This window comes from Aythya fuligula, chromosome 4, assembly GCF_009819795.1.
Source record: "Aythya fuligula isolate bAytFul2 chromosome 4, bAytFul2.pri, whole genome shotgun sequence".
NCBI lineage: Eukaryota > Metazoa > Chordata > Aves > Anseriformes > Anatidae > Aythya > Aythya fuligula.
This window is the reverse complement of record NC_045562.1, coordinates 30,350,840-30,376,975: the sequence shown is the minus strand read 5'-3', so window position 1 is coordinate 30,376,975 and position 26,136 is coordinate 30,350,840. Positions and strand designations below refer to the sequence as shown.

Below are 26,136 nucleotides of genomic sequence, written 5' to 3'. Positions count from 1 at the left end.
TTTGGAAGGTCATGGGAGTATTATGAGAGTGTCTGTAAGTCAGTTAGGATAGGAACATTGCTCAAAAGGTGCAGCTGAGGGTCCCTGGCATTGGGTATTACTGAATCTATGCACTTCTTGCTGCCTGCCATGGCCTAACTCACCAGGTCATTTTCCCCTTTTCCATTTGCTAAATTCGTGCTTTTCTCCACTTTTTGTTCTTATATTCCAGCTTAAGTGGTGCTTCATAGCAGCATGATAAGGATTACAGGGCACTGCAGAAAGCATCCACTGATGCATCACACTTAATTGCCATTCCTGTTCTGAAGAATATGAAGTGGTTTTTATACATCTCCAGGTCCTGCTGCTCTTTTATTTTTGTGCAGACAGAAGCTCTGGCTGTGTATGGGGAATCACAGATTCATTAAGGTTGGAAAAGACCTCCAGGATCATCTGGTCCAACCATCCCCCTACCACCTATATCACCCACTAGACCATGTCCCTAAGCACCACGTCCAACCTTTCCTTGAACACCCCCAGGGACGGTGACTCCACCACCTCCCTGGGCAACCCATCCCAATGCCTGGCTGCTCTTTCTGAGCAGAAATGTCTCCTCATTTCCAACCCAAACCTCCCCTGGTGCAACATGAGGCCATTCCCCCTGGTGCTATCACTAGCTATCTGTGAGAAGAGGCCGACCCGCAGCTCCCCACAGCTTCCTTTCAGGTAGCTGCAGAGAGCAACAAAGCCTCCCCTGACCCTCCTGTCCCCAGACTGAACAACCCCAGTGCCCGGTGCGCCGGGGCCGAGCCGTGCCCGAGCCGTGCTGGGCGGCGCGGCCCCGCACATGCTCACTGGGCGCCGAGGCAGGGCCGGAGGCAGGGCTCGCTGCCAGCCGCCGCTCCTGCGCTCCGCCCCGCGCCCGCATCGGGAGGCCCCGCTCGGCTCTGCCCGGCTCTGCCCGGCTCTGCCCGGCTCGGCTCGGCTCGGCTCGGCTCGGCGGTGAGCGCAGGGCCCCGTCAGCACCTCGGCCAGCGCCGGGCCGCTGCGGCGGGGGAGGCTCCGGGGGGCGAGGGAGCGGGGAAGGGGGCGGCGGGACCCCGCCGGCTGGGGCCGGGGACGGGGCGCTGCCTGCGGGCGGCGCGGGGAGAGGGGCTGGCGTTCTCCGGGGAGCGGCTGGGAAGGGGAATGCGGCTGGCGCTGAGGGAGCCCCCAGTGCCCCTGGCCTAAGGAAGGGGCCTGGGAATGCCCGTAGGAAAGGCGTGGAAGGAGCCCGGGGGTGGTGGTGGTCGGGGGCTGGGGGGGCAGCAGCCCCTGGGGCATCACCAGGTGGGACTGGGTGCAGTGGGGCAGTGCCCAGGGCTCCGGGCTGTGCCCAGAAGCCGCCTTTGCAGATCCCATTTAGTGCTGATGCCGCATCTACAGTCCGTGCAAAGTAGTCATCTATGGGTAATTTCATCCATGAAATTAAATTTGCAACCCTTTCTCGTAACCGGCGTTGAAATTGTTGCTGTTTGAGGTGTGCAGAGGTCAAGAGGCCTCTCAGTTCTCTAGCTTCTCAAAGGCTGGTTGGCCACCTTTAATGGAGCCGATAGATGGTACTTTGGTGAGGAATTCTCTTCCACATTTCTGGGGATTTTGAGTTAGGCAGCCTTTGAAGGTCATCACATCACATTTATGTCTTCAATACACTGGACTCGCACTTAAATCCGTTCCTCGCTGTGATTCTCGTAACTTTGGAAAGCTCCTTGACACTCACAAAATTACCTAAAGTGGTTTCATATCAGATTTACACCTCAACAGACTTTCCTGTGTCAAACTGAATTTCTAAAACAAAATGTTTACTTTTTGTACATATATGTTTCCCTTTGCTGTTTAACCTACTATGTTAACCCTACTAACATAAACCTCTTTCTTTTCCCTTGCCATAGACCGAAGGTTTCTTTGAAGCTTAACCTTCAAGATGAAGTTCTTACTAGCGGTTTTCTTTTTGGTCTCATTCTCCTTATGGATGGAAGTATATTCCAAAGAGAAGTCTTCAAAGAAAGGAAAGGGGAAAAAGAAGCAATACCTTTGCCCATCGTACGTTCCGTGTTTCTTTTGCATTCTTGCATGATTGTGATCCTGCCATATATTTAAGACCGGACATTGCATGGGAATTGAAGTGGAAGGTGGTGCTTTCCATTAAAAGAGGGATTTTGGGGGTGGAAGTGAGAAGAGGGCTTAACCCGTGACATAGAAAAGTTCTGTCAACCGGTCTGTTTCTTCTGCAACAGGTCCTTTGTTTCAATGAAAAGAGAAATCTAAACAATAGTAAACAGATTCTTAACAATGAATAAAAATATTTGGGGGAGATTCCGATGCAGTATCTTGCTATCTGTGGGCACAGAGTAATGTATTTCTGTAATGTTACGCTGTCTAGCATCGTGTTGCAAGTATACTATCTTACTGAGATTCAGTTTCTGGTTAGCTTAGTTCTGTAAAAGAGGGATTGTTCTACTCACATTCTTATTACATGCTGAATAGAACTAATATCTTAGCATCTTCCATCAGTGATTTACAGTACTGTATTTTTTCTGGAGGTGGATAGGTTGTTGGTATAAAAAGGCCCTTATAGTGCAATCTCTCTGTAAAAATACAGAAACTAAAACTAATCACTGATTGATGATTGCCCAGCTGAATAGAGACCATGTTCAGGACACCCATTATTGCTTCACACTAAATAGAATTTCTCTTTCTGACACCCACCACATTTTGTGTTGATCCGTAGGACAATGCAAAAGTTTTATTTGGAGAGTCTTTTTTGTCATTTCCATGGCCATCCTTGGTCATCTTTTTAGTGTTATGGTATAAATATCTGAAGAATAGATGGATGGAATATAATGATTTATGAATACATGTAGAAAAGCAATGTGCCTTAAATGATGAAGTGTCTCAGACAGGTTTAAAACACAGTTCTTCAGAGACCATAAAAGAAGAAGACTGGAAGTTGAGACTGGCTAGCTAACATTTAAAAGACTTTTTGCAAGGAAAAGAAAAAAAATAATGGAATATCCAGAATGAAACACTGTTTGAATGATACTTTTAAAAGTCCCACTCTTTTTAAGTATCAACAGTGATGTTTATTTGTAACATTGAATTGTAGAAAGTTTCTACCTGCAGTGAGTGTTCTCATTATTTATTATACTGGCCCTAAAAAATGAGATATGTCTTTGTATTTGAAAACATTAAGATACAAGTCTCTAATGTGATTGTGACTCATTTGAAATGACCCATATTCATTCTGTCTCCTTTGTGAAGTTACATTGAGCTCTGTATGGAGCTTTCAGTGTGAGCTACTATAAGGACTTCTGGCAAGGAGAGAAACACCATGGTTCCAAGAAAGACATGAGCACTGAAGTCCTTAGGAAGGAAGTTCCACAGCTGGGAGCAGAGTCCAGATCTGCCGTGGTCTCAGCGAAGCAGCCCGCATTTTCCTCATTTGGGACTTGATCTTAATTAGAGTTCCGAAAGTTGATGGCATTTTATCTTCAGAAGTTTTGTTTTGTGTTTGTTTGTTTGTTTTTTCTTCAACACAGTATTTCCTGGTATTCTGTTCTTCTTGATACCAGTTAATATTACAAGCTATAAATATGACATCATTTGTCACCACTATACTTGGTGAGTAAGTGCTATAATTTTCTAGGTGAAGTTTTTACATTCCAGCCAGTAGAAGCTTTCTGTGAAAACCCTAGTGTGATCCCGTGTTTGTTTAACATACCGCGTGTGCCGTGCTGCTAGTTAGAATTAATTGCCATAGCACTGAGCTCTATCATTTTCTGAATAGCGAACAAGTTGTTGGTGTCTCACTTGGCTGAAGTTCACAGCTTGAGACAGTCACTTGTGGTAGTGGAGCTGCAGGATCACTGGGCTTGTGGCTGGCAGATAGACAGCCTCTGAGGTGAACAAGCAATCCGAATGAGCTCTGTCATGCTCGCATAACTCAGGCTGCTGAGGACAAACTTTCAACCATCAACATGTTTTTTATAGCCTTTCACAAAACTTCTGTAGTTGATGACACTATACATTGTAAAAGAGGAAGCCTACTCTTAATGTTTTCTTTCCTGTGCAAAAAAAAAAAAAAATGATGAATATTTCTTCAGAAACAAACCAAAACGCAATGCAGTGGAGTGGGAATTAAGTGACAATGTGAGGGTTGATCAAAATTAGTCTCAGAGAAAGTGGCTGAATGAAAAATTCACTTGTAAAGCACAGAGGAATTCTTCTGAAAGAAAGCATTTTATCTTTTTCAAGAAGGTTTATAGGATTTTATGTCATTTATAAGATTGAATGGTACAAATTCCTAATGAAAACATACAAAAGTTAAAACCTTAATCTACCTTTAATTTTCTTTGGTTACTAGTGCCGTACGGCTTAAAGCTTTATTGTAGAATACATTGCTGCTTGTTTCCTTACAACATCTGAAAAGTTAAATTCTACCTCCACAAGAAAATAAAAACCACTGGTAATTACATAAAGAACAAACTTTACAAATTTTATAATGGAATTAAAATGTATGCAAATAATTTCCTAGGAAAGATTTATGCTGAGCCTAATAATACTGCTTAGGTTCTTTAGTTTGACATTCAGAAATGGATGGTGTTAGGACTGGTTTGGTGTCTCACTTGTTATAAATTATAATTTTGGACTTTAGCATGAATTTGTATGAAGAATGAGCACACCTGAATTTTTATGCATATCAAGCACACAAGCTTTTAGCTAAGTATACCCCTCTGGCATGAAATTAACTGTAACAGAAAAAGCTGAAACCAAACTGATTAAAAAACACATAAAAAGTTCATTATTGTCTCATAAACAGATATGTACTTCCTTCAATTAGGAAAATTCTATCTTGTATCTGGGAGCAAAACCTCTTACTTGTGATTATTCATAATGCATCTCTGCGTATTGTGTGACAGTGGCTTGATAGGCCATCTGATTTTCATTTATTTCTGAAACTGTTTCTCCCAGCTTTTTTATTGAGGTGTTCCAAGAAGCTGATGCTTAATCACTTGTTCTTATCTTGATTTAAGGCTTCCTCAGACAGATGTAAAATTTCACATCTTAAATTTAGATCATTTTCTTTCTTACCTCAGGCTTTCCTAGTGGAACAGAGAGTAGTTATGTCTTATGCCTGAATGTTTGTTGATTAAGAAACAAATTGATATATTGGACCTATAAGCCCACAACAGGGAGTTTTGCAGCATAAGTCTGGGAAGCTGGTTGCCACAGATGCGTAGTGCAATAAAATATGAAGCTTTAATGTAACAAAACTCTTGCCTTTTGTCTCCATGGAAAATATCTTTAAAAAAAAAAAAAGAAAGCAAACAAGAAAGAGACAGGTCCACCTCTTCAAGAAAATCCTTTAACAGGGTTACAGTATTCTCTTTACAAAGATTATTTTGAAATTCACTATACTGAATGCAGATGACCTTGATGAATTTAGCCACTTGATCTGTTTGTTGGTTTTAAACCATCCATCAGCCATGTTACCACTGTTATTTACTGTTTGGAGGTCACTCCAGGTTGTTGTGCTTCTGCAGTGATCTACCAGTCCCTGGGGAATGGAAAATGTGAGCAGTGAAGTCTCATTGCAGGTTCTGGTGAAATAGTGTTTGAAGTTTAAGGCCTGGAACAGAATATGGAATGGGTAGTTGTTTCTAAGTACTACAGCTCTTTATCAGAGTGTGTCACATAGGGTAAGCACAAGAGTGACTGCTTTGCATGTTTCTTGTAAATGTGAATTCAGCTTATTTGAATGTTTCAGGCAATTTGAACAGATAAAAATGAGCATTTTGTTTAAACAGTTGCCCCAGGCCCAGCCAGCTTTTTGAATAGGTACGTATTATTTGCCTTCTAGTACTGTCATTATTTTGCAAAAGTTGCCAGATGGCAGAGGAAGTTTAAGAAGATACTTCATTTTAGTCATGGTGAGCGCTAACGTTGAGGATAAAATATATAGACAGACATGTTTGGGATGGAAGATGTGGTCAAAACAGATTTTGTCTAATGCTATTACTTTTCCCTAGCGTAACTTTCTCATAATTCCTCATAATACCTGTTTCTGGTAAACATGTTGGACACGCAGCTGTGACTTTTTTCTAAGAGCACTGCTGAAAGAATGTTTTTCCTTTTGTTATGTCATAATAAATACTTCAGTTATTTTACAGTGTTCCAGCTGCTGCTGTTATCCCACGGTCCTTGGCAAGCCAGAAGTTCTCTCCTCAAAGCCACTTGCAAGATCTCTAGACAAATTAAATTATAAGGAAAGGCAAGCTTGCTATGACTGTTAGTGAAAGCAAAGAGACGTGTGTGTCAAATAGCAGCTAACAAAATCAGTTACAACTGTGCTCACAATCCCAACTATCCCTGTTAATTACAGTTTTAGTATGACTCGGCTGTTCACCTGCACGCTCTTAATTGCCAATGATCCCACAGGGAGTCTAATGCTGAGAGTATAGCACTGATCACTGAATCTCACTCCTTTCTCTTGATCTTAAGGCTGCTTTTAAATAACATCCCTCCCCACTGGTGTGCATTTCCCACGTGGGGATTTATATACACGTAAATGATTAAATAAATACTGTATGTTATCTACAGAGCCTTTTTTTTACCCACAGAGCAGGAGTACAAATCGTGTTTTGGCTTGTGTTCAATAAAGCATATCAGCTACTTCAGAAACTGCAAAATGGCCCTCGAAGCCCTCCAGAAAACATGGCTTGTGCCATCTGCCAGGGCAGAAGTTTAGAAAAGTCACAAATGCCAAGGTTCAATAAACAGCTGATTTTAAAAAATAACAACAAAAGACAGTGGAACTGGAGAAAAAGCCTTTGATGTGTTCAAAGCATAGAACTGTATGAAGGTCTGTCCTATACATTTCTGTTGCTTAACTGCTGGCTTGTGCCAAGCTTTTCCCATAAAGACTAAAGCAAGTTCAAAGTCTTATATCTTGGATCCTCTCCACCTTCCTGTGGACAAAGACTGTTTTTCTCACCACGTGTCTGGGTATACATGGCCTCTCTATCTGTAGTATGTAATCATCCCCCAAATGTAAATGGTGGGAAAGTGGAATCGACTCTGTTGTCATTCCTGCCTTGTAGAAGACATTGTTGATGGTTTGTGAATGTCTTCACTTGTAGATGTGATGGTAGGTTTGATATACTTTGTGGGGGAAGATGGAAGAAAGTTGAAACAACAGCCTGAATTTAGTTGTGGAGGCAGTTATATTTCACAGTCATTCTGAAGATAAAGACATTGCAGAGCCCAGGTCTGGTTCCTGTAAAAATTCTTTTGCCCCATAGCGACAGCAACTGGTCAATGGTTTAATTATTCTGTAGCATGTAACTCTCATGGAAAGCCATGATCCCAGACAGACAGGGCCACATTCCAGGAGGTCTGGGAATTTGTATTCAGAGTGGATAAGCATGCTGGGGAGTAAAAGATAAAGCTGTATAAGCAAAATGTAAGTTATCTTGTAAAACAGTAATTAACTATGGTAAGTTGGTTCACTTTCAGTAATTCTTCCTCTCAAGTGAGCAGTGTTCACTCCATTCTGAACACTGTAGTGATGAGACAATACAACTGTGCAGAAGAGTTACAGACTTGAGCACTCTAATTCATGTATGGCCTGCAGACTGAAAAAATGTGGATCAGCAGGTTAAATTCCTTCCCCTGAGCCTAAGTGTGAGGAAAACCTTAAGACTACATTTTGTTCCCAGCACCACCAGATGAATCTTTGAAAGACAAATTCCAAAAATGTCTCTCCATTTATGCTTTCTAACCAAGATGGTGCTCTTATCAAGATCTATGTCTTGTTCGTCTCAGTGTTTATTTAGAAAAGAAATAGGGACATTGGGACTGAGGTGGACAAATGTCTGTAGTTCTGTTTATCATATGCCGATAATATTTCATGCATGCTTGTGATGCCAGCACACAGCAGAACGGCATTTCTGCGGAAAAGTCACTTGGGTGGTGACTTCAGAAGGATGCAGAGGTCCCTAAGCAGGGAGCAAGCAAGCACCATTCACTTGCTGTGAGCAGTTTGAGTTGGGTTGGATGAAGTACTGTACTAACCTGGTTTTGTGGGTTTCAGGGCTGTAGCCTCTGGTGGGCAGATGAATAGTCTTACTTTCTCAAGCTTACAGAAAAATAACAAGGAATGCCATAAACACTCCTCAACGTGTCCAATGTTGAATGTGAAACCAAAGCTGAACTTAGAGGGTTCTGCTAGTCAAGGACTGAAGTAGTGGCCCTAGCTGAACTATTCACATCACCCAGCTTCAGGAATCTTGCTGGCATGCCCATTGCAACCTATTCTCTTTGGGCTTTCTACCACAGCAGATGAAAGAGGAGTTATTTTCTTCAGTCTGTCCTAGCAGGGTTTATGTTTTGTATTGCACTATGAAGGAACCTTTCTTTTTGTTCACCATACTGGATTACTTCCAAATGCAGGGACTGAAGTTACGTACCTAAATGTAAGTGTTTAGCTGTCAACTGCATTTTGTGAGCATGCATAAAAAGTTACTGAGATTTCTGTAGTTTTAATGTAATTTGAATGACATCACTTTGCATTGGAGGCATCATAATTATTCTCCCTAGTAATAGAGATTTCAGGTGCTACAGTTTGAAAATGTGGCTGTTGAGCATGCTTGAGATCATAGAGATTGCTCACAGGAATTATATAGTATCTCTTTGATTTGTATTAACCTGTTTTTGTGCTTTGAGTTACTGCACTCCGAAAACCAAATGCCTACAAATCAGAACACTGATAGGTATCAAGGAAGTAGTACATGCAGTGTATGGCAAGATGACAGGTACTGTGTTTCCCCAAACTTATTCTTATCATTCCCTGATATCTACTGCCACGTTATGTGACTAAAGTGTCAGTTTCCATCACATAAATTAGATAAACTGTACTAAAATCTCTTGTTTAGGCATTATGTAGGACATTTTGCTGGAGATCACAGGGTGAGTTGGAATATATGTATTTTTATCTGTCAGACAGTAATCTATGCAAAGGCAAAGCTTGATGCTAGGTTATCCAAGCTATGACTTCTAAGTAAATGCTGACAATAGAAAAAGCATGCAGCATGTTTGGATTGCAGTATATTATAAGATGGGATGTGAATTAGCTTGCCTCTGATATGTGCCTGTTTTTTCCCTGATTGCCATGCCATAAGTAAAAAATATAGTAATGTGCTTTTCTAAAATGAGAGATTCTTCAGCATAGTGGCATATTAAGAACAGGGATCAGGGCAATAGGTGAAATAAAACAACAGCAGTGAAGGTTTCCATCCCCATTTGTGTAGAATAAATGTGTTGATATTCTTTTTTCCAGCCATCTTCATGTGGCACTGTCTGCGATAAGGACTCCTTGTAACTTCAGTGAGCTCTGGGAGGCTAGATGTCATGATAACCCAACGGAGAGAGACATAATGTCTTCTGACACATTTGCTTGACACAAATGTAAAGAAGTTATTATATCAGTTTCAACCAGGAGTATGCCTCTTCTTTTCATGCATATCTACTTATCAAAACTTCTGGATTTTGATTAAGGAATTATGAAGATAATTATCTATTGACATTAATTTAAAATGTTAATCATGTTCTCCAAGGGCTGCAATAAAATGTGTGCAGCTGCAGTGGAAGAAAGACGAGATGGACACCTCCCTGTGTATCTCATGCAATGCAGTACTTAAAGTCATTCTTTTATTCGTCAGCGATACCAGAAGTAGACTGGAGAGAGGCCAGTCATATCCCACTGAGATGTCATGCTGACAGACTAAGTGTATTTTGTTTTCTTTCTGGCTTTAGAGAGCACTGTTCATAAAGTGAGAACACTGATTGCTCTCTCCTTTCTTGCAGAAAATCAGAAGACATTGTGCTTTATTTACTTTTTTCCCCCACAAAAAAAAAAAAAAAAGAAAAATGTGGTTTAGGCAAAATTTTGATAAGGCAATTCCTAGCTTTACTATTACTTTCTATTAAATTCCTCTTATAACAACTGTGAGACTTCAGTTGCATTACCCTTTGCTTGTTATGTACTGTGTCTTGACTAGAACTGATAAATTACTTTGAAAAATATTGCTACATTGCTACATTTCCATTTCCTAATGCTTTCCAGCAGCTACACATGCATTCCTCGCAGGTTGAAATAAATGTATTAAAATTGCTACATGTGCTGCAACTAGTGGAAATTTAAGGGGAACCTTTGGCTCATTATCAGCTTCTCATATGAAAATCCTAGGTCAGATAAAGAAAGGTGGTAAGTAACTCTTCAGTTGGAGTGAGTGGTGTTTTGTGGGAACTAGCCTTTAGAAAACTGAAGTACTGCTTCTTCTGGGAAGGAAGGTTTGAGCTCCAATTCTTTTTCTGTCATGTTGCCTACACATCAATTCAAAGCTCACTGTTGCAGAATGGCCAGGTAGGCAGGGGTGGTAGTGGCTTTAGATGGGTATCTCAATGAATCATCTCAGCCAGTTACTCCATGCGCCCAGCCCACCCTGTTCAGCCTTTAGTTCTTCTGCTAATTTATCACTCTGCAAGCGGCATAATGTCTGAGCTTACCAGAAGTTATGCTTATGATTTATTGATTTCCAAGTGAAATTTTGATCAGCAGGGCTCTCTGAAGGAAATCCAGTCCTTGTGAAGATGTTTAGTAGCATAAGTGCTACTCAGTGATGGTAGTTCAATTACAGCATACTGTGAAGGACTGCAGTGAAAACACACCCAGTACTTAGCAAAGCCTTTTTCCATTCCACCACTTCGTTCAAAGCCACTGTTAAAAAACTAGTGATTACTGACTCCAGGCTTCTTCTCCCAGCTCAAAGTAGCCAATGCTGTTGTACTTCACTTGGTTCCTAAAGTGAGGAAAAATGTGTGCATATGACACAACTTCAAAACACTACCCAAGGACTTGCAGTAAATGTGATGCTCTTCACCAGAAAGCAGTGCTGCCACGTTTCTTCCTCACATCAGTGGCTTCCCCCACTGCAGTAAATGACCATTGTGTGACCTGTGAGGAAACAACCTGAGCACATATTTGTATTAACATCCTTCTGCAGTGCAACACAGACCTCACAAAATTACAGCTTTATTCCTTTTACTTAAAGAGACAAATAAACCTGTCAGAATGCCATCTGTGTTTGGCTTTCTATCGCTGTTTAATGCTCATTTTTTTAATTTCTTTTTCTTATTATTATTATTTTGGATTTGTTTGCAAATACATTCTGCAAGCATCTGTATTTAATTTTTGTCAAGTTGTCCCATGTGGTTCAGATCATCACTATTTAATGACTATTACCGTTATTACTATTTAATGAACTTCTTTGAACAATCCATAAGAGAAATATAAAACAAATTGGGTTTTAAGTTTGTTCATTTGTTGTTGTTTGGTTTTGTTTTGATATTTCACTAATATTGGTTATATATGTTTTAGAAATGAACCCTATTGCATTGCTTGTGTTACAGAGAATACAATAAATAAAATTTGAGTAGCCACCTGATGTGGATGTGTTAGGTGTTAAGATGTGTGACTTGCAAGGAAGCAGTGCCATGAACCTTTTTGTGTCAGAGAGAGTGCACAGAATGTTGGCCTTTCTTTTTCTACAGTAAAATGAACATTCTTTTCAACCCTGTTTCTGCTACAAAATGGAAAATAATCTTAATATTTAAATTTGTGTTTTTCTTTTGAATTATTGGCAACTGCGAGAAAAGCATACAAAGCTGGTGAATGATGTTTCTGTAGTAGCCTCTTCATTGGTCAAGGTCAACACTGCAAACTGAAAACAAACCTCAAAGTGACAGAAGTAAATCATCTCTTTTACATATATGTACTTAATGCTTCAAATCTGAGTCAAATATAAAAAGCCTAGTAAAATTATTGGAAGGTGAAATTATCAATTATTTATCAATTATTTATCAAATAATTTATGAATTATTTGAAGAAATGAGAAACCCTCTTGGTATTTAATTTCCCCGATATTAAATTATCAGAGTTTTATAGTACACAGTAAGGACATACTAGTGGAAGTTAAGACACTGCGAAAAGGAGAAAGTTCCTTGTTTTAGTGATTCAGAAATTAATTAATTATTTAATGATTTTTTTTTCCAGTAGTCAATAAGAATGATGCTGAACAGAAGCTACTGGAATATAGACATCTTAAAATCAGGATGTATTTTATTAAAAAAAAAAAAAATGGCCAAAAGCCTTTTGGAGAGTTAATATTATCTTCAATAAATGTTTGAATAATGCAGAAGTCCCAGGGGACATGAAGAAAAGTGAAGGATGAGATGAAAACTAGCAGTGAGCCAAAATGCGATAAGGAATCACCCATAGATCTGTCAAGCTGACATTGATATGAGATATGAGAAACAATAATGCAAAAGAAGAATTAAGCAGGGTAAGTGGGGTAATAGAGACAACAACAGCTGATACTAGTTAAGGAAAATATTTAGAAATTTAACTGGATCATTTTTTAAATTAAATTTGTACATTTGCTTGCTGGAGGCAATAGTGTTGATATATATGACATGCCTCTGTAGGGTGTTTGTCTTATTTTTACATGGCATCCTGATTATTAAGACATAAAGACAGAGGGTTAGCAGAGTATTCAGAAAATGGAGGGAAAGATGAATATGAGACAGAGTTCAAAATTGAAAATCATCACTGAACAGGTTCTATAGACAGTACAGAAATTCATTTACAGGACATCATCAGCCTGCCAGGTGCTTAAAGTGCATGGGGTGGGGACCGTGCACCCTTTCTCTTGCTTTTTATTCCTCTGACTTTCATGTTACTCTTGTATCCATATTGACCTGTCACAGGTTCTTTTTAATTTTCGTGATGGCTTTAGTTTAACACCCAAGACAATGACATCAAGATAAATGGAAATATTTTAAAGTGCCTTGAAAAAAACCCAGAGTGCAAGGCCTTGTTTTCTGTAACAAACCCCCAATTAGTACTTACCAATAAGACTATGCAAGGGCTGCAGCTCAGTGGACTAGCTGCCTCTGACATTTGAAAGCAAGAGGCTGCCAAAAGGCGCTGCGTGTTTTGTCACCTAAGTGCTTGTCAGTTTTCTTGTGTTCCTAATATGACAGTCACTAAAAATAGTTAAGCTGGCTGTTTTCTCCTAATGAAGAAATCATTTCCCTCTGGATATGTATTAAGAGGGAAAGGAGCAATTAGTGAACTTCTTACTTATTTGACAGGATTTATTTTTTTATCTATTGACTTTATTGAGTTTACAGTTAGAGTATGTAGGAGAACTGTCATGTTTGTTACAGCTTCTTGAGAAATACTAAAGCATCACAAAGAACGACTATCCAGTATGGAACCTTAAAATGTTTGTTTGTGAAATGACTTAACTTCAAGCACGTAGCTGTTTCTGTCTAAATAGTAACGAATACACTTCTTTTTTTACAGCCAGCAATCAGCTGAAGACCTTGCAAGGGTACCTGCTAATTCTACAAGCAATATCTTGAATAGGCTATTGCTCAGTTATGATCCCAGGATAAGACCAAATTTCAAAGGTTTGTCAGATAATTTTTGCCTTTTTATTTAACCTTTGGGATTTAACTTCTGCTCTTTTCACACATAGAAAGTTTATGATGATATTCACAGTCTATGTTTCTTTTTAAGAATAATGGAAATTTCCCTACCGTGTGAAAGTATAGGAGATATCTACCCTTTGGGGCTGAAAGATAATATATTAGGACATCATGATCATAATAGTGTCTGATGCTTTTGTTATTATTATGCTTGCATTTTTGTAAAAGATTTTTTTGAAATTGAATTAGGTTTTGTAGGAAAAGTTTTTAAAATATCTTTTTATGCCTACATTTTAATTTGGCTTAAATAGTATCTCTGTTTTACAGTATTTTAAAACACTAAACTTCTGTATAAAGGTTCTTTAAGATGACTTTATAAAATTTGGGATCAACAATAACACTGATGCGGAACATATCTTTAAAGATATGTTAATAATACAGCTTGCATATATGAGATTTCAAATAGGTAATGATTTTAAACATATTCTGTGATTTTGAAATACCTTTCTTGTAGATAACTGTTGTAGGAATCATGTAGGCAAATGTAATTTCCTTTCATGTACAAAAAAGACTGGAATACATATGCTCTGGAAAACCTCTAGTAATCATACAACTGTGAATTACACTTTCCAGGAGTTAGATTATTTCCCTGCTGGAAAAAGACAGAAATTTTATTACATTAAAGATACTGCAGTTTACATAAATCAGTTCTTTCTTTTAAAAAACTATACATGATTATACATATGTTAAGAGATACTGTAACACACATATCAATATATTGAGAAATTGTGAAATCTATAATCTTTGTTGTGTTTTTGAAGAAACCAGTTTCAGATGCTCTATTTAACTAAATTTTATAAATCCATTAAACCCGATTCTCAGCAAGTTTCTTCTTATTCTCTGTAGAATCATATTTATTTGATTTCAGCACTGAACATTGTCACAAAAAATAAATGTCCAGCCTCTGTTATACCTGTTCTTCAGCATGATAAGCTAGTTATAGCAAAGCATATTGCAGATTGATTTATACTTTTGATATCCCTGCTGGCAGTCTGTTAAGAATCAAGACTGAAGAAAAAGGGAGGAGATGTAATGCTAGCTCACAGGGAGCTGGGAAAAGAAAAAACATTTTCTGACAAGTGATTTGCCCATGTTAAAATGTTCCTCATGCATGACTGATTTTCTTGGACTGCACTTCCTATTTAGATCTGATAGAGACAGAACAGTCCTGGCTACCAGTGGCATAGTGGGTATACCGTCAGAAACATCAGGAACTAAATGATTATGTTTATTGCGTAACAGAAAGAACTACACTTCACTGATATGATTTAACGAAACAAACAGGTTCACTTTTTCAGTGAAATTCACTTTTTTTCAAGTGGAATTTTATTATTTTCTGGTAAACAGAAAGAATTACTTGTAACAGTGTAAATGAGATTAGATGCATGCATCTGATGTGTGTACTGACACTCTCAACATACAGGTGCTAAATAAAACTAGTGGACCATAATTAGTTCTGAAAACCATCAGGCCACTTCCCTCTGCTTCACGATAACCCGCTGTTAACACCAGATAAATGACTGCCTATCAGTTCCCGCGGGGTGACAGAGGGCACATGTGGCAGCTGTCACACCATCCCTCTTGAGCTACAGGAATCCTGGCTGTGGAAAAGAGGAAAAAATCCAGTCCATCTTGATATCTTCACAGCTGCTGGCTTCTCAAAATTTTTCTTGGCAAACTGGTAATCATTGTAAAATGGAGCAGCTTTCTGATTCTCTCTTGCTTGGTAGCTGGGAAAGCTGCATGAAACAATTTTTATCTCCCCGTATGCACACTTGTGCATTTATGCACTTGACTTGTGCAAAGTAGTATCCTCTCACAATGTAAGTAAATGTGTCATCATAAATCACATACAGGTAATTTAGGATGATAGATCATCATCATGACTTTGGCAGTTAAATGTGTTTGCTGCTAGAAATGTGAATTACTTCTATTCATTGTACTGTGTGTAAAAGTAATACTGGATGGTGCATTCTGTGATAGCTGAAAATCATGGAATTTGAAAATGATTCATATTTATGGGCTATGAAATGCTTTAAGCTTAGCACTCTAGACTGAGATTTTTTTTTATGTTTCCTTATCACTAGGATGAAAATAATTCTCATGATTTCCATTAACTTTCAGTGGCAACAGATTAACCATAGCTTTTGAAAACAGCATGTATATATTAATTTGAAAATATAAAGCTGTGAAAAATATTCTTATTGTGATAGCAGTACAAAGAAGCCTCAAATGAAGGATAGTGTGCCTTTTCTGGATTGTGCAGCTGACTAGAAATCTCTCCTTTTTTTAAAAGGAATTCCAGTCGATGTTGCAGTAAACATCTTCATTAACAGCTTTGGGTCAATTCAAGAGACAACTATGGTAAGACTGAAATGTAATGAATGGAGCACACATGCAGATTTTCTTATAAAATTAAATTTCAGGGTGAGGATTATGAACTATAAAGTATAAATGATTGTTTTGACTGCGCGGACTGAGAAGCGAATTAATTGGGCTAGTGATAGACTGTGCATTATGCTGTAAACGTAAACCTGTTAATCCATTTAGCTCACAGATTGCCATAGCTTTTAGAATCTGATGAACATAAAAAGAAATCTGTGGTTTCTAAGATGCAAGAAAAGAACTTTTTTTCCATACTTTGTTCAAAGGAAGAACACATTTGGAAAGTATGCCTGACAGTTAATAAATATATTGCTCTGTGTATTAATAAAGGAATTACTTGGACTGTAGATGAGAAGGGAAAGAACATACATGCTTAAGTCTCGAGCATATAGGTAGGTTCTTTGTTGGTCTGAGAACTGGAGTAAATCATAGAGGAATACAAGGAGAAGAAAAAAAAGAGCAGACCATCAATGACTGTACTCTTCCTCCTGTTTATTTGCTGTGTGAGAAAAGATAAACTGAAAACAAAAAGATAAACTGAAGCTTCTAAAAGAGTTTTCTCAGTTCAAAGTATCTCAACATGCCAATAACAGCACCAAATAATCCACATTGCACTTTTGACTTGTTGTTGTTGTTGTTATATAAAGTAGAATCAATTTCAAAATAAATGTAATTCCAGCAAAGCACTTTCCAGTATTCTGGGACTTAAAGATCTTTTTGTAATGATTTTTCCAATAAATGCTGTCAAAAATATTGTGAAATATACACTCAATTATTGAAGATGTTATGACCTGATCAGGGTTTTTCTTTTGGGTAAAAAAGATGGGAGTGCACCATGTCTTACCAGTATGTGGGAAGCCACAGCCAACGTGTGTACTGAGACCGGAGAGTCCTGAGGCACTTCCAGACCATCCAGTGTAGAAACAGCTGCAGTGATCTGCTGTGTCCAGCATTGAGAAAGTTACCCAAATCAGGTTGCTTTTTTAATGCAGTGGTTAAGGCAGCATTCCTAGTACCAGTGGCAGAGAAGCAATAAGCCATAATATGGCTAATAAATAATAAACCACCTCTTGTTGTACATGGAAGTAAATACCCACGATACGCTAATGATGTTTCACTGAGACTGCAGAGTTACTTGAATTTAAACATATGCAATGGCTGAAGAAGCTTTTGAGCAGCTTGGACAGAGATTTCTGTTTCTGTGCTAGGAGGGAATAAAGGATTTAGATTTGATTGCAAATGATAGCAAGTCAGCAAATGGCATTAGCAGGAAGTGATATTAAAACAAAGAATGTAAGTTTACTGAAGATACTTTGAGATTTATTTCCTGAAAACAAAAAGGGGACTGAAGTTTAAAGGAGCAGGGAGGAAGAATAGGAAAGTAGGAGTGAGATACATGTCTAAGATGGCAGGTATATTAGGCCAGATGGCCCTTTCAAGTTTTTTGAATTTATTACATGCTTTAAAAAGTGACTTTTACAGAGGCTTTTTTACAATTCACCCACATCCAAATAGTAACAAAACATGAGTGTAAGGGGTGTGCCTTGACCCCCCAAACTAAGCATCTTTTCCATTGCAATGCATGTATGCCTGCCTGTGAATTCCTGTCTCGTTGCTCACAAATTTACTAGGATGTTCAGCAAGATAAGTCATGCGCTCCTTCATATTTCAGAGCTTCAGACACCAACCTCAATTTAATTTACGCTTTTATTTAGATTTCTATGTCCAGCCCATCATTGTGATATCTAAGCATGTTAATGTGAAGCCTGATTTACTTCTCGGTTCCCTTCATGTGTCAGAGGACATTGTCAGAGGCACTGACAAAAGAGTTAGTTGATTTGTTTTTACATATATCACTTGGGAAGCCTTTTGTCCTGGAGTATAGGGTCCTATGGACATACAGGAATTGCTGCTTTCTTGGGCATAGGCTGGTACGTGTCTTCACATGGTCTGGATAATGCACCAGACAGCAACAAGTCCCTCGGTCTTGGAGACAACTGGTACCTCCATAATCACAGAAAAAGTGTTTCCTAGAGCTGAGTACTCAGTTCTATGAAAGACCAGTGGAGCCACCTGAATTCAGAAAGGAGAGATATTTGCACACAGTAATAGAACTGCTGAAAAAGGTTCCTCAGTGCTGGTGAAGAAGGTAGCTGTCTGCATCTTTACTGTGTTGGGCATTAGTGTGAGTCATGAGGAATATTGATTTCTTGACCGATTCTCTAAAATTATCAGCAGCTACTAAACTGGTTGAAGTGATATCATTACTGATACAAAAAGCTGTGAAATAATACAGTTGTAAGTATTCAGTGAATGATGTATTGTGATTTTTGGCTCTGTAGCCACTTCTGGCTGCACTAGCTAAATTCAGTTTTTCTGCAAAAATCTGCATGGGGATAAAACATCCTGTTTGACCAAGCTAAAGGCACATTCTGCATCATATCAGTATTCCTTTTGCTGGGTGATTGAAGGGTGGGGGAAAATAACCATGAGTGCCAGGTGATTGGAAATGAGGTGGTGGGGGTGGTGGAGGACCCAACAAACAAATGGGTGCAGTGCCTGTTACAAAAGGCCATTAGGTATGCAGATTTCCTTTCAGTTCGGGAGGCTGTTAAAGAAGTGCAGAAGGAGATAACCTTCAGTAAGGTGTAACCTTAATCCACTCTCAGACCACTCTCTGAAATAGGCAACTCTATCCATGGGATTAATGTCTGGAACCTCTAACCTGTAAAGAGGCCCCTGCAGTGTTCTTTGTCATCATATCATGGTGGCTGGTTCCTTGCATATTTCAGGAATCCCACAAAGTTTCAGGAATCTCACACAGACACGGCTTCTCTAAAAAATACAGTAACCAGTGATTCAGTCTTTTCACCAACTGTAGCCAGGCCAAAAATCCCAAATGACATGTATTCAAAAATAGCATGTATTAGAAAACTTTCAAGAGTGTCATTAAACTTATATAAATGCTGAAGACTGGGGGCTCTTTGCAGATATTAAGAGAAAATATGATGAACAATAAGAACTTGATACAACTGATCTTTGACACAAGGACCAGCATTTTTTCTTAGCTTTGTATTTCCTTTTTTTTACCTCATGTAACAATAATGTGTCTCCATCATCTGGGATTGATGAGTACAGCAGACATGGAGAGAAGGGCACATTCTGCTAAAGATTACATGTTTAGACAGGTTGCACAATCTGTTCCAGCTGAAAACAAGGCAGTCATTGGATAAAAGCCAGTATATTAAAGCAGAGACAGATCAGGAGGCAGAGGTGGGTGCTGAGACAAGAACTTTACTCATTCAGGGTTAAAACGGGAAATAAAAGTGTGGCTAGACTGAGGGCAAGGAAGGCCAGAAACAGTCTTACTGGGACCAGACCTCTGCAGCCTGTCCTCTGTGGGCATGAGTTGTCCGGCAGTAGATCAAACTGATTGTCATTATCAACATCCTTTGACTGGCTAATGACAGGGGAAATGATTTTATGACTTAATGTCACATTCCCTGTTCTGCTCCTTTGATGGGGATCAATTATTTTTTTCTTTCTGTCCTTCTAGTCCCAGAACTATTGGTTTTCTTAGCTATGCAGTTGGCTCATCATCAACAAAAAAGGGTAGAGATGACCTTCTGCTGATGTGGAGTCCACTTAGTTTTAAGAGAGAAGGGAATTTCTCTGTACAAAAGCATCAATAAGCTTGAATCAAGATTAGTGGAGGCATGGCCCAGAAGTCTATATTGCTTTATGCAAACTCCCATGAAGAAACCGGAGGGGAAATATTTGCTCCATGTCTAGAAAAAGTAGGGTTCATGTTGTATTGTTGAGTAGTAGAGATAATTACAACCTTTTCATACATGCATCAAACAGGTAAACTGGAAGGAAAGGAAAGGAAAGGAAAGGAAAGGAAAGGAAAGGAAAGGAAAGGAAAGGGAAGGAAAGGGAAGGAAAGGGAAGGAAAGGGAAGGAAAGGGAAGGAAAGGGAAGGAAAGGGAAGGAAAGGGAAGGAAAGGGAAGGAAAGGGAAGGAAAGGGAAGGAAAGGGAAGGAAAGGGAAGGAAAGGGAAGGAAAGGAAAGGAAAGGAAAAAGTTAACTACAGAGTGAATAATAATTTGTACAGCTAAAATGGAGGAAAGCTTCCAGTGAGCTCCCTTCACTGAACTCATGTAACTTGTTTCCTTCTAGTTCTTTGGAGTACTTGTCTGGGATTCCCATGCTAACTCTGTTTTTGATCTTGCAGATTTGTGGAAAAATACAGTGATTATGCCACACTTAGAAACTTACAGACCAGTCAGAGATTCCTAGGGATAGGTCCTTTGTGTTATAAATACCCATATTTTAGCTGTACTAATGATCTGTCCCTTTGTCTACACAGGCTATCCTCAGGGTCTGTATTTGCACTGTAACCTTTCTTCTCAGACTCAAATGGCAAAACACTTCTTTCTCCTTTACTTTAAAACCTTTTCACTAATTTATTTATTTATTTATTTATTTATTTTAGTATTCATGTGCTTAAAATAAATTTCAGTTTTCTTCCTTTAGTTTAAAAAAATGCCGTTTTCTACTTTACTGCTCTGTTAAAAGAGAGTGCTCTACTCCTGCTCGGTTAAGAGACTGCTTTTATGCTTCCTTTCTTTGTATCATTGTAGTTGATATAGAAAAAGCTTTTCATGGTCTAGTGTTGCTCCGGTTTGCAGAGAGAGAAGTGTTGGCTATGCCTAGATTCTGGCCTGAAGAGTATTTCTGGCCATATGCCCACTGTGTAGGTTACATTTGAAATATTTCCTAGAAGGCCTCCCCTTTTGACCTCCCTGAAAAACAACTTGCCTTCTGTTGGGAGTTTCACAGCAAAGCAAAGCCCCATAGAACAATTTAGTGATTCTTTTTTACCTCCCAGGTCCTCCTCACTCCAATGGTGACTCTTTTTTTCACCCTAGTTTCAGGCTTTGCAGTTGTTATGTGACTGACTCCCTTTTATTGTAAAATGTTGATCATTCTGCAATATTCAAAGAACATCTGTAAAATGTGTAGGAGGAGGAAGACCATGTGTCTTATGCAGAACATTTCTTCAGCACACATTGAGCCTAACTGCAGTGCACATTCTGAATCTGAAAGTTTGTTTCCCAAGGCTTAGAGGACTAGTTGCAGGCTTGTTCCAAAATGGATTATACCAGATCACAGCCTGCCATATGCTGTATTATTTTGTATTCTGGTAAAAAGAAGCCCTTCTGCACATTATTGTCTGTAGCACCAGTTTTGTCTCTTGACATCTCTTTCCTTCTCTGGACATTTTCTGTATTGCCTCAAATATGGGGTCAACTTCCTTTCCAAGTACAGTGTCACAGTTTTCTAGTCATTTAGGTAGATTTGAACCTACCTATTTTAGGGGGAATTCTCTTCCATTGACTCCAATGGGAATAGAATCAAGTTCTTAAACTGTCACTACAGCCCATTGTTTGGTATACTAAAGATCATTTGTAATAGAGCAAGGAAAGAAGTAAAGTACCACCCACCTGATCTTATTACCAATTCTTATTTTGACAGTGCATTCTGATTTGCAGTGATTTAAACATCTTCTTCTGAATTAGGGACTGACCACAGCCTCCATTCCCCAATCCCCTGAGCTGCTCAGGAAGTGGAGAGAAGGGGGAAGGTGTTTTTAGTTTGCTTTTAGTTTCTCACTGTTGTAGTCCACTAGTGATAGGTAATAAATTTAATTAATCTCCCTACACTGAGTCTGTTTTCCCTATCACAATGGTTGTTGAGTGATCTCCCTGTCCTTATCTCAGCCCTTGACCCCTTTCTATCATATTTTGTTCCCCTTTCCCTTTGAGGAGGGGGAGTGAGAGAGCAGTTGGGGTGGAGCTCAGATGCCCAGCAGGGTAAAACCACCACAATGCTTAAGCTGAAGGCAAGTGTTGGATAGTGCTTATCATTTGCCTGTGGCTGTAAGTTTTGTTTGTTTGTTTGTTTTGTTGTTAAAATGAGGGTAATGCACTTGTTTATGGGGAAATTGATTTTCATATTATGCTTATGAATGTGACCAGTATGTAAGTATTTATCTCATATGGTAGAAAATAATTGTTTTCACAGAGACAAGAAGTCCATCTGGAATAGGAACTTCAGAAACAAGCAAATAATTTTTTGATTATCTGTATATAATTGAAAAGATGCACTCTGAGATAATGACCTGAATTCCCTCATATTCTGAAGTTTCTCTGTGAAAGCCTTCCAGTACTAAGTCAGTTTATGCCATCCGTTATTTTATACTGCTTCTTTACTTTGACAGGATGATATAGGCCTTTGTGTAAAGAAAAATCAGACCACATATACTTTTTGTTTCAAAAACAGACTGCTAAAGAGTAACATTTCTCTCAGAACTACGCATATTAATAAATGTTGCTTCAGATCTTTACATTTAGTCTTTATCCTTTGCTTTTCATCACAATGTAGTGGAAAAACACATTACACAGCTTAGTATTTTAGTGTAGTAAAGAAATACCTGGGCTGATCTGAGTGGTAAACTGGACATGGGAAGGTGGGCACTGTGTTCCAATTAACCACATAAATCAGTGGGGTAAACTATTCTACATGAGGTCTTAACTAAATGAAATCCTTCCTGTTGGAGTGAGCATGAGTCTCTAAATGCAGCACTTGGTTTGGACTGTAAATATAGGCATTATAGTTAGTACTATAGAAGAGAACTTGCTCTGTATCAACACTAAAATGTGTAAGACACTAACTTGTACAGCATGCCTTTATAAGATTAGTTTGCCATGTTGAATACATTGATAAATCAAAAATATATCAAGAACCTTCACAGATACTGAGCATTTTGTTATAATTGTAAAACAGTAGCAATTCCTATCTCAGGTTGCTTCTTTGTGCTTAAAAGATAATTACAAAAAAAAAAAAAAAAGAAAACTCACCATAGAATATGAATAGGAAGACCAGAGATACAGTTACCTTAAATAAAGAATTTTATTTTTGTTTTACTTTGTTTAACAATGCCTTTTTTTTTTTTTTTTCTTGGTATGTGATCTGCCTAGTTTACATTTACATAAACAAGAGGCATTGACTTAAATGTAAATGTGAAAAGCAAAAAGACTTACATGTAAGACTGAAAAATCATAACTGACATACTGGGTCAGATTTTTCCTTTGGATGCACACAGCTTTCACTGAGGACAGAACGCATGTGGGTATCGTTTTGCCCTGAGACACATGCTACTCCAATTCCCAAAGGCAAAATTTGGTTCTCATTGAACGTGGCTCTACTACTGTCCATACTTGAGTAAAACTTCTGCTGAATTCAGAGGAAAAATTCCTCTATGTAAAGTCTTGATTTTGTCTTGATTTTTGAGACCTTTTCTTCACCTGCTTTCATACATGCTACCTTAGCTGCATGCTGTCATCAGTTTTCCTACAAAAATAGCCCCAAATCACTATTACAGGTCCCAAGGATGTGTTCTCTGTGTGTTGTTTAAAATCTGCTATCTATCTGGTGGGTTTTCTGCTTTTATAGATGGGCACATTACCATCAGTGTGGCACCTAGCTGACTGTAGAATAAACTGGAATTTACACTTTCAGGATATGTTGATAGAAGTGATGCTGTGCCTGCAGCTGCAGTAATTCAGTGTAGTCATGCTATGGCTCCCTCTGCATTGCTGTCTGCTTTTATTTATGCCTATGTAACTTGGCTACTATCAGAGGGGATACAAAAAGCATCCTGGGTGGACAACTTGGTCCTTTTTTAAAACAAACAAACAAAAAAGTTATTGTATTCAAAGTATAAGACATAATCTACTTTTTTTGTAGTAAATTTTATTAAAATTGACACTTATTAATGGTGCTTGAATAGTGATTACTATCTATGTGATAGAAAAATCAGGGCATAAATTATTTTTTTTTTAGTGAATCTGATATAAAGGTCTTCTTTTTCTTTTTTTTTTTTTTTGGTGGGGGGATAGACTTTTGGCTGCTCTAATACTTATGTATTTTTCTTGCCAGGATTATAGAGTCAACATCTTTTTAAGACAGAAGTGGAATGACCCTAGACTGAAACTACCCAATGATTGGAGGGGTTCGGACACACTGACAGTGGACCCAACAATGTTTAAGTGTCTTTGGAAGCCAGACTTGTTCTTTGCAAATGAAAAAAATGCTAACTTCCATGATGTCACTCAAGAAAATATCCTTCTCTTTATATTTCGGGATGGAGATGTATTAGTCAGCATGAGGTATTTTACTGAAATATTTTTAATCTTTCTTTTTTTTAGTGAATTAATGGCTTGATGTGAGATACATACATTGTTAGATTAGTAACACATTACAGTTTTTAGCTAATATTTAAATATATATGGCAATTTTTAAATAATGATCTACTAAATGAAATGTATGAAAATAAACCAGAATGAGTTTCAAAGCATGTGAATTGATAGCCCAGCAAGTGCTAAAAATTTGAAATGTATATACATTCATCTATCATGTTAAAATAACACATTAAATAAACTAGTATTAGTAACAAAATTTGAACTCTGTTGATAATTGACAAGATTCCTGGAAGCATAATGAAATGGATGAGATCTCTGAAGTAAAGCCTTCAGCAAAGCAACGTAATTTTCTCACCACTTGAATTTCTACATCAACTAATAAAAATGATGATTACTTACTAATGATATAAGGAAAGGCAGATATTACAAAATTTGAATTATAAATGTTTTGTAAAAGTACTAGGACATAATCCTGATTAAGGTCTGTGCCTTAGTGGATATAGAAGGCCCTGAAATATTTAATTTTATTGCAATTTATGCGTACTTTTTTGTGGTTTTAATTTTATTTGTCAGTGTACACTATGCCATAAAAACAGTCATTCACTGAAAAGAACAAATTGAATTGATTTCCCCAAATCACTGCTACTTTACCACTTAGAGGGAACATCTGAAATTATGGTAGCATTACTTCTTTGTTTCCATAGTAGAAGTGGCTCCAAAAAAAAAAAAAAAAAAAGAAAGAAAATGGGAAGAGTCTGGTGTGGTTTTTTGCCCATTCTAAATCCAAGGATGAGAAAACTCAATCTCAAGACTTTTGTAGGCAGCAATCAGAAAAGGAAATAAATTGAAGAACAGAAGCATTTCATTTGGCTCACTCCAAAGGTCCTGGTTCTGATTTCAATTGTTTATGTTGCAGTTTTTGAAGTCTGTTGAAATTCTTATTTCAAAAATGGAAAATCACTTTCAGCTACAAAAATAATTTCTCATTTGAAACAGCAAAAGTTAAGTGAAATGATGAAAGCATTTCAAGCATTTTTCCAAAATGGAGCTATTTATAAATGAGCTTATTTCAGTGAATGTGTTTGGTTAGTGGATTGTAAATTTTTCAGTGAATACTAATAGAAGTGTTTCTGATGGAAAAATATTTCTCCTTAAACTTCTATATGCCAAAATCAAATTCAATATAGTTTGACAATAATGTCTAGCTCTACAAATGTTCTGTTGATTTTACTAATTCAATGTGTTCAGAAATGATACTGATGAAGGTAAGATTAATTTTTGGCATACTTATGTTTGGTAGCATGCTACTAAAATTACCATTTTTAAAAATGTATATTGCTATGCCTTGACTTTTTAGTTTACAGAAGTATTATCACATATAAATGAATCTCCAATTATCAACATATATGAATGAGAAGATACATGTGAGACAAAGTTGTTGCCTGCCTAAATAACGAGGAATTAGGAAACTGAATGTAGGAATAAGCAGTCAGTGTTCACATGGAGGAAAATAAGTAGTGGACTCCTGTAGAAAAATCTGTTCTGCTGTTCCACATAAATCACCTGGAAAAAGGTGAACAGTGAATTGGTGAGGGCTTGTGATGGTGCTAAGTTATGCAGAATAGTAAGGAAAGAGACAACAGGGAGAATAACAGAGAAATCTAATCTAAGCAACAAAGTTAGAGATGAAATTCAATGTAAATAACTAAGAAATTATGCATGTTGGGAAAAAGTTATTCTAACTTTATATATAAACTGGTGGGTTTGAGTATTACCATGCAGGAAAAAGACCCTAGGGTAATAATGCTTAGTTCTTTGAAAATGTCAGCTAACCGCTCAGTATTCACTGAGAAAG

General features: G+C 38.1%; 1 protein-coding gene across 2 annotated transcripts in view; it reads left to right on the top strand.

The window, feature by feature from the left end:
* Positions 1-905: 905 nt before the first annotated feature.
* The window catches only part of GLRB (glycine receptor beta), a 51,722-nt gene continuing 26,491 nt past the window's right edge, over positions 906-26,136 (top strand). Inside the window, exons 1-5 of one of the 2 annotated variants that reach the window (XM_032186351.1) lie at positions 906-981; positions 1,911-2,061; positions 13,445-13,551; positions 15,926-15,993; positions 24,019-24,248. In XM_032186351.1, the coding sequence (XP_032042242.1) occupies positions 1,943-2,061; positions 13,445-13,551; positions 15,926-15,993; positions 24,019-24,248 (524 nt within the window). In that variant the 5' untranslated portion in view covers positions 906-981; positions 1,911-1,942. The remainder of the gene's footprint in view (positions 982-1,910; positions 2,062-13,444; positions 13,552-15,925; positions 15,994-24,018; positions 24,249-26,136) is intronic. The other variant, XM_032186350.1, reaches the window with a different exon arrangement.